This window comes from Alligator sinensis, unplaced genomic scaffold, assembly GCF_000455745.1.
Source record: "Alligator sinensis unplaced genomic scaffold, ASM45574v1 scaffold505_1, whole genome shotgun sequence".
Taxonomy (NCBI): domain Eukaryota; kingdom Metazoa; phylum Chordata; order Crocodylia; family Alligatoridae; genus Alligator; species Alligator sinensis.
The window spans coordinates 1141026-1150272 of NW_005841940.1; the positions used below are offsets into that span (position 1 = coordinate 1141026).

At 41.3% G+C, this 9247-nt stretch overlaps 1 protein-coding gene across 3 annotated transcripts in view; it reads right to left on the bottom strand.

Annotated features, from left to right (window-relative positions):
- PRR14L (proline rich 14 like) overlaps window positions 1–9247 on the bottom strand; it is a 27504-nt gene that overhangs the window by 18036 nt on the left and 221 nt on the right. For 2 of the 3 annotated variants that reach the window (XM_014518132.2, XM_006019920.3), the window contains exons 2-3: window positions 7519–8057; window positions 5469–5550 (exon numbers count right to left, since the gene is read on the bottom strand). In XM_014518132.2, coding sequence (XP_014373618.1) covers window positions 5469–5550; window positions 7519–8013 — 577 coding nt within the window. In that variant the 5' untranslated portion in view covers window positions 8014–8057. Of the gene's footprint in view, window positions 1–5468; window positions 5551–7518; window positions 8058–8863; window positions 9241–9247 lie in introns of those variants that run through there. The other variant, XM_025199274.1, reaches the window with a different exon arrangement.

Here is a 9247-nt window from a genome sequence, read left to right on the forward strand (position 1 = left end):
AGTCTATTAGAATAAAATCAAGCTGGAAAACCAAGGCTTCTCAAGGCCTATAGAAATCAGTTGTCTTGACAACTTGCTTCCCAACTTTTTGGTATCGTTTGGAGAATACAAAAATAAGCTATAAGGCATACAGAAAGGATTTCAGCCATCTCTTTGATAAAGCATCGATTGCTCTGGCACCTGAGATTGCATTGGGTGTCCCACTGCTGAAACAGATCTGTTCTGAGCCAAGCAAAGACCTGAAATGCAATTAAAACAATTCTTGAGAGGAAGGCTCCAGTCTATCAATCATCAGCTCAGCCAATTTACCTTGATAGTGAGCTTTCCTTTTACATAAAGAACATGTTGAAATGACAGATGGCTCTCTGCAGGAGAGCAGAAGACCAAATTCAATCTGTAGGGCTGGTGACCTGCTTTCTTTCCCGATCATCTATGTTAGAAATAGTTGCTGGGTTGTCTGTCAGAGTGTTCTTATCGTGCAATACGGGGTCATATTTCTGAAGCCACTCCGCAAAGCTCTGTGCTCTTGTCAATTTCGGTTGTGGGCTTGCTCTCCTCTGGTCCAGATCCCTCTCACAGTCTTTCCTTCCTTGTGCATATCCAAGGTATTCAGATTGCAGCCATCATTACCACAGGGTGCTACCTCAGGGTGGAGACAGACAACATCTGAAGCATTCCAAAGTGCAGCTGCACTTTGCAAAGTGGAAGGCACAGAATACTGTGGGATGCTGGAGGATCCAAGGTCCCCTTGTGGCACTCTGTAGTGTTCACACTCAAGCAGGAAGTGCTATCCGTCTCCTTCAAGATTCTTTTGGAGCTCTTCAGAGGGTGCAAATGTCTACTTGGCTTGCCCTCTGAAGCACTTCTGAGGTATCTGAAGCACTCTGAACATTGCCTCTGTCCACACCCTAAGTGACTGTGACCAGCAAAATAAATGCTGTCCTTCAGAACTGGAGAAGGGACAGTTTGTGTTTGCAAACTTATCTAACTTCTCTCCCAACTATACAGTAGATCCAATGGAACAGGGGTTGGCAACCTTATGGCCCATGGGCTGGCAGCTCAGGAAACTGGCAGGACACAAAAGCCACAGCAGCAGAGGCATCCTGAGGGTCCAAATGCATGCTGCATTCAGCTTATGCTCTCGCACCTGCCTTTTTCTATCTATTCGCTTCACAGCATCTGCACATTACTGAGAAGACTGGGGGGGCAGGGGGAGGAAGGGGCACAGTGTGGGGCTGGGTTGCAAACAGCAGCCCAGTCGTCAAAGGCTGCCAACCCCTGTGATAAACGATAATCAGAAAAGAACCCTTGCCTCGTGTACATTTCCTGCCCCATCACAAGTACAGCAACATGAACCCCTCTATATCTTTCAGCCACTGGCGTGGAGACATGACTACCACATGGAGACTGGTTCCACAGATTTGAGCCAATAAGATGCAACAGGGCAATTAAAGAAAAAACCGCTGACAGTTTCACATTTAGAGTCCTGTCTATCACCATCGTATTTGATTGAAACATCAGGGTTTGATCTTAAGCCCTCTTTTATTGTTTGTTCAACCCCCAATCTCTTTGACTCAAAGGACTTTTATAGTGTAATCAGCAAATTTGGAACTAAATTCTGATGATTCACTTTGCTCTGATGGCCTAATTTCTGTCTCATTGTAAAAAAACTGCTCCACAGAGGCCATGGAAATAAAAATACCCAGTGATGCTTCTAGGCTGACTTACTTACCTTTAAGAAAAAGATCTCCAACAAAGTATCTATCTAGAGACATTTATGCCCTGGCAAAGCATATGGAAGTTGAGACAAATTTTTCTTAGGGAAGAATCTATTTGCTTGCCATTTGATTCTTAAACTGCATCTGCTTTAGATTCCCAATGCCTGAAGGGGGACTGCGCCCAACAGCTTGCTAAGAACTTTTTTCCAACTACTCAGTTGATCTAATAAAAGATATCACATCTACTCAAAGAACCTTGCCTGCCTTAGACCTAACCAGATTCTCATTCTGTCCTAATAACACTTGAACATGCAGAACAAATAATTCTAAATGCAGACTCAATGAATAATATTTCCCAGTGCATTTGCTTAGCTTTATCACCTACTTCATCCACCTCCCTCTGCAGGCAGGTGATGTCCGACTAAAGTTCCAGGCCTGCAACTAATTCAGGAGTTTCAAAACAGAGCCAAAAAGGGTTGTTCGCTTGAGGCCCAGTGTCTGTCTGACATTTATCTCTTTCCAGGAAGAAGACCAGACTTAATCGGACCCCTTTGGGTTTCGGGCTTTTGTACGTATTTTTCTGATTTAATGAACTAAGATCACAGAATGAGAACCGGCGTTTGGGGGGGGGCGGGGGGGGGGGGGGGGGTTTGGGGGGCGGGGGGGGGGGGGGGGGGGGGGGGGGGGGAGGTGTTCTTGTGTTGCATCTACTGGTAACTTAAATTTCTCTCTTTCGATTGTGCTCATTCTCTTAGTCCGACTGGAGAAACAGAACAAACACACATAGACAACCTATAAGATACTATTTATTTCCTGAACCTAGATGAAAAGACAAGGCATATTTTTTCTGCCCTTTAAGACAACAAATTTTAGGTTTTGCAACTATACCTTAAAAAAATTACTACCTTTCTAACCCTTACGGCTGAAGATGGCCTACCTAACAAACTGAACATAAACCAGTGCAGTGCTACTCCCCTTGCTAAACCACCAGAAATGAGCGCTTTGGGAAATGTTAGTAGACTGTTAATCTGAAATTTCATCTTAAAAACACTCAAAATATTTTCACCACTACAGCTATTCACAAGCCTCTGTTGCCATTTTTTGTGGCTTTAGCATCATAATTTCTCTCTCTCTCTCTTTTTTTTTTTTTTTTTTTATGTTTTTCTTTTCGTTTTTGTTGGCTGGAAAACTCACAGGAAAATGTATGCACAAGAAGAAGAAAACTTGCTTATGTCTATTTAAATGCCTATTCATCTCAAATGGATGTTAAACCAAAGAAAAGCTTGACTATCAATATTAATTATTTTACTACTAAAAATTTTAGCAGAAGCATAGCATTATTACTGCATGTAGTGGTAAATACTAGGACAGGTAATGGTGCTAGTTACTGGAATAGGCTATCTAAATCTCCAAGATGTCACTGGCTCTAAGCTTGGCCACAATAGCAAGGTGAGAAGGAGGAAAAGAAAAAGTGTACTAAAATCCTTGTTATGGTGTTTCCTATGGTAAATTTGAAGTTATCTGCAAAACAAAGGTTCCATAGGTCAGGGATTCCAAGTCAGGCTGTTTTATCAAAGTAAGATCTAAAACTTTAACTCTGCTTCTTGGTGTAGATTCATTTAGTGCAATATAATTACACTATCATATTTTCAAATATGAAATTTCATCTTATAACTTGAAAGGTCCACATAATATTTTTTAATTTTCACCTGGCAACATGGCTTACAGTCTTTACGTTTTCATGTTACCACCATGATCCACTACCTTCATTTACCAAGAGGCTTCAAGAAAAAAAGTTCTCTTTTCTCTCCAATATATGCTTTTTAATTGCTAAGCATGTATGTGTTTGTACAGCTGCAGCCATTCAGTCTACAAACCAAGTTTCCTTAATCAACAGAACAGCTTTATGTGAAATTAAAGGAACGTAGTTAACTGAAAAGCCAACTTAGCTAGAAGTCTATGCAGCACAGATGCCAGCAATATTTCAGCATTGTATTAGGTTTTGTTCTTAAAATATGGTATGTTATGTGTCAAGTCACAATAAACCGCACTTACACAAGTGATTTTCAGACTATTTAAAATGCCCTACAGCACAGAGAATACAAGATGCTAAAAATGTTTAAGAAAAAAAATGTATTTTGTAATTATGAAATAATAAGCAGTCCAACAGTATCAAAGTGCCCATGTACAAAAGCATGGAATTAAGAGTTACACATGTATTTTTAGTTAACTTATACATTGTGCTGCAACAATTAACTTTTTTTGTTTAAAAAAAAGTTAAAGATCTCAGAATAAATAGCTTTGTTGGGTTATAAAAACTAACTAAAATAAGTTTTCATGATCTGGAAACTATCTGACTAAACATCATTGGCATAACAAGTCCCATACACTTTCTGAGGTTTATCAGAATCGGCCTTGTCTTGGTACTACGCAAAGTCTGCACTCCCTTTCAGTACAATTTTAACTCTGCTAGTAGCCACGTGAACACATGAATGCAGCCCTTTTTGTTGCTATTTTGTGAACACAATGATACTTCTTACATAAAATATACTTTGCAGCACAATTTTCATGAACGGACTCAAAAAGTGAGCTATTTCCATATCAGATCATAATGCATCCCCATGCCTGGCCTGTCAAGTTATAGGCTTGTGCTAGAGAAGTTGTGAGGCTATTTTTTTCTCTAAATAATGGAAGAGAAACAGCTTTTGATTTCTTCGTGTTCCAAAGTATCTGAATCATATTTGTTCCAGCTTTTAAAAACATTTTCCATACTAGTCAGAGACAAAGGTTGGAAAACTAGTCTCTGCCCAAGAGGAAGCTTGATGTATTGCTGAAGTTTAGCCTTCTCTTGGTTTGGTTTTATGCTTAGTCTGAGTGGCAGTAATTTACAGAATAACAGCCATAAATATACGCATCTGCTACTATCACATTACACGCAGAAACAAAGACCAAATCCTGTATTTGAAATACAATCTCTGTTGAATACAAGGTCAGCAAAATCTGTGGTAAACTGAGAACCCAGATTAGAGCAGGACATTAATTATAGACAATCAGACCTGATTTATAATAGACACAGCACAAAGGGGCTAAAACCATGGTTGGTCCAGGACCCTGGAGGAAAATATAAAAATCAGAATATCGCTGTGTATTCACAGCCGGCAGACAAAGTGTAAGCATAAGAGAGAAAAGCCAACGTGTAGATGGTGATCAAAGCATATGGATGAACATTGTACCAGAGCAAGTCAATAACAGGAATACACAGAATTAGTACAGATGACTTCTCATTTGGGAAAGTGCACATTCTAAAATGGTAGATAGTGGCTAAGTCAGCAATTCTTGTTTCTGTGCATCTTTAATGATTAACACTTTCACATAGTCCAATTTTTGAAAGAGGAGCAATGCAACATCTGTTGCATTGCTCCTCTTTCAAACAAAGAGCCTCTACCTCAGGGTCAGCAAAGATTTCAGTGTAAGAACTACCACATGTACACCTTGCCTTTCTAATCACTGAGCACCCACATCAGGAGACAGAAGATTAAACTTCCTACCCCTTGGGCAGGGGGCTAGACCTGATGATCTTACGAGGTCCCTTTCAGCCCTAATGTCTATGAAATCTATGAAACTTCTGTGTTACTCTAAACATGGCAATACTTTCTACTCCAAAACAGAACAAAAGGAGCTATCCTTGCAGTCATTCATTACTCATATTAATGAAAGAAGATCATAAGGAAAAAAACCTCAAATATGCACCTTTACTTTTCAGAGGCGTCAGCATTTCATGGCAGCAGGTCCTTGAAAATTCTCCCCCACTGGGGTGTATCCAAGGTTTCTTCTGAAATAAGAGAACAAGTCACTGTGTCAGCAACAACAGCCAAGATGGAAAGATAATTATAATATTTGTAAAATAATTCCTGGAACTGTACCCACTCAGCCAGCCCTAGTTCTGATGCTGTAAGCATTTAGGGGGAAATAAAAAAAAAAACAAAAAACAAACTAACCCAAATGCTATGCCAACCATTTCTAAGAAGGATGAGGGCTCCCTCACCGTCTCTGTTCTTCCATCTCTTTTCCTATCTGTTTTTTTTAATTTGCTCACTAATGCTGAGTTACTGTCTCATCTTTAGGTGGAGGCACAGCCAGAAAATGTTTAAACTCAGCACAAGTATCATCTAGTCACAGAAGCAGACAGCAAATAGATTTGCATTCAGTGAAAAGGTCCACACCTTGAAGGGCATGGTAATCCAGCCTCCCAGACTTCATTGTACCCCAATCCATTTTTATGTTCTGCCTCCCCTCCCCCCCCATGAAATCTCTCAAGCAGATGAGAAAACATGAAGGAAACACCCTAAATCTTGAAGGATGAAGACAAAAAACACAAGAGCATGTTTCCTAGAGACATGTTTCTTGTAAGTACTACACCAATGTCTCCAAACACCTTTAAAAGGCAAGTTTGGGAACAAAAATCCACCAGGTGGCCACTAAGAATCAAAGACTGAACACTGATACTGATTTTTTGATGCACTATAGTCTATCCAATTCCTGAATTTCTACCTACACACAATGGGTATTAATGACCCTTTTGATGGGTCTTGAACTCCTAGTAATCAGCTTCTTTTCTTCTGATAATTGTCTGTTACCCTGGGAATTTCCCCTCCTGCTCCCCCCACCTCTCATCTTAACAGTTCTACTCTTGAGCTCTGTTTGCTTGCTCTCCTCCTCAGACTGGATGAGGAACCTCTTGCATTCGAAACATCATTAACTTTATTCCAACTATACAGTTGGTCCAATAAAACATGCCACTCGCAAAAAAATCCTTGCCTCTCCATGAAGTACGTGCATCTTTAAACATACCATTGAAATACTCACACATCAAGGGATGTGCCCCTGCCAGAGACACTGCTTTCTCACTTTTAAGCTCCAAAAAGCAAACTAGGGATCCAACTCCCAATCAGAACAAGGAAGATTAAAAAAAAATCCTCAGGGTCTCATTCACAATCACAAAGAAAAGGGCTACAGAACTGCCTGGAGACCCAGTGAAAAAATCCTAAGTGTCTAATTTGCAATCAAAAAGAAAAGGGCTAGAGAACTGCCTAGAGACTCAGTGAACAGTCTAGGGACGCACTCCCCAGCTATATATTTAAAGTGTTCACGTTCTCAAGGTCCCAGTGCAAATAATCAAGGTAGATCACAGCAGAATCAAGGAGACATTGATCTATTGTCCAAATATTAAAGATTTATTTTGGAAACTATAGCAAAAAAATTGTACTTACAATGTAAGTGGTGTCATATATGGTTTCTGCTTAAGGACTGGCATTTATAGTTATTTTTGTGCGTCTGGGATACTATTATCGTGACTGCTAGTGTCTGCCTGTAATAGACAGTTTTGGAAACATTGTACCCTCCACAATAATTGGAAAGTTGGTCATTTGAAGTTTCAGAAGGCTTTTCTATTTATTTTTTTTGTAGTTTCCTTTTTCTTTCTTTCAGGTTATATAATGTTGATTTTGCTCTTCATACTGCTACCATGTTATATTAACAACATTTTAGCAATATTTAATATAGTGAAAATAAACTCTCCCAAATATTTTATAAGGCACTTACATTTATACAGACAGATGTTCATTTACACTGAAACAGTGAAGGGCCAAACAACTGTTCATATACCAACATGTTCTGGCAGCAGGACCAAAAGAAAGAAACCACACACATACAAAGAAACCCCAGGCTGATCTATTACCTAGGTGGTTTCTAGCAACCTGAATTTGAACATTCACTAGGATAATTTTCTCTGTTCTCTTACCTGTTCACCTGACCACTGCTCCTCCTCTGTGATGAAAGCAGAACATCCAACAAGCTCTTCCTCAGCATTTTGTATTGCTTCAGGAGCTCCTGTGTTTTCTGCCTGGTATCTAATGGCACAGGCATCCTGTTTTCCCAAGCTCCCATTTTCTGCCTCATCTTCCTCAGCAGGGTCTCCAGCCTCTTCAGGAAGGGATTCTGTCAGTCCTTTACAAGCAGACTTATACCCATTACCCACATTCTCAGTTGCCTCAGAGCAGTTTTTCACTTCACAAGTCCTTTTGCCCTCAGATTGCAAAATGTTACTATGTGCTAGCACAAGTGGTGATGCTTCTGGCTTTGCGTCTAGTCCAGCATTAGGCTCAGACCCAGCAGTAAGCTTAGTGGAGATGCTGACTGGCAGTCCCGTGTACAATTCCTCTACCACAGCAGACATGGAAGAATCAAGGAGATGTGGATGATTTCTGTCTAATGATTCCACCCCAGTTGATAGCATCAGGGCAATCAAAACTGTATACCCAAAGCCTTTCACAGTTCACTCTGAAAATAAAGAGATAAAAGGTTACTTTATGCACAACAACAATCTTTGCCCCAACAAAAAAGGCTTCCTTGCAGCACCTAGTATGTGCATTCAAAAGTATGTTGCAAAGAAAGAAGAAATGTGTGCAGTTCTTGAGCACTAGAGCAAATGCTTCATGAACCTCAAGGCTATTCCTTTCCTTCCCACACAGGGAATGGAAAGAAAGGTTCTGAGGGAAGCATATCATCAAGGATTCATAGCCAGGGAACAGTTGTGCTGACCACCCTACATGTTTGATGGATGTGGCCAAATTTCATGTACTTTTCTGTACTTTTTAAGACTTGTGAAAACTCTCAGGTTCTCTTCAGATAGAAAAGCCACATGACCAAACATCTCCTAATACATACGCTGCTTTGCCTTGTGGTTTCCCCTATACAAACAACAGGCATTAATACATGGCAAAATATTGTGCCCTTACTAGCTTCACTACCTGAAATTAGCATTTGCTTCATATTATACCCAGACCCAAACATGTCAGCAATGTACGATATTCGGTTAACATGATCCTGTGCTTCAAACACAATTATGGCTACTAGTTTCAACCACAGCATCCACCAGTAGGCTGCACCACAAAGGCTCTGAATTTCATTAACTGGCTCCTTTTCAGACTCAGGGAGCACAGATGCAAGCTTACTGCACAAGACAACATTTTGAAAGCTCACGAATCTCCACTAAGGATGTTATTCATGAAGACAGCGAGGCCCAGACCAGTTTTCCCTCCCACAAAAGACCACGGATTCAATTGCCAGTTGCTAAACACAGTTACCCCAAGATGCCTCTGGCTGCTCATTACACAGCCACAACCCGCCAGCCTGTTCCCGCCGGCTCTGGCGCTGCCAGGTGCCCCTCCAGGCTGTGCGCGGATGACACCCAGAGGCTCCCGAAGGAAGGGAGAGAAGAGTCGTCTTCAAGCCGGCGTGCTCCACACGACACTCGGTTACAGAAAAACCCAGGCGAGGCGGCTCGGCCCAGGGAGCAACACGGACCCCGACCGCAAGCCGGTTAAGGAGCCCGAGGGCTGCTTGTGGCAAAGACGAGTTAAATCCTGAAGACCCCGGGCTGTTTTTTTTCCTTTCAAAACAAAAGGACCAGAGGGCGCCACAGCACCTCCGGGGAGCCGAGACTCCGCGCCCCCAGCCCGCCCTCCCCC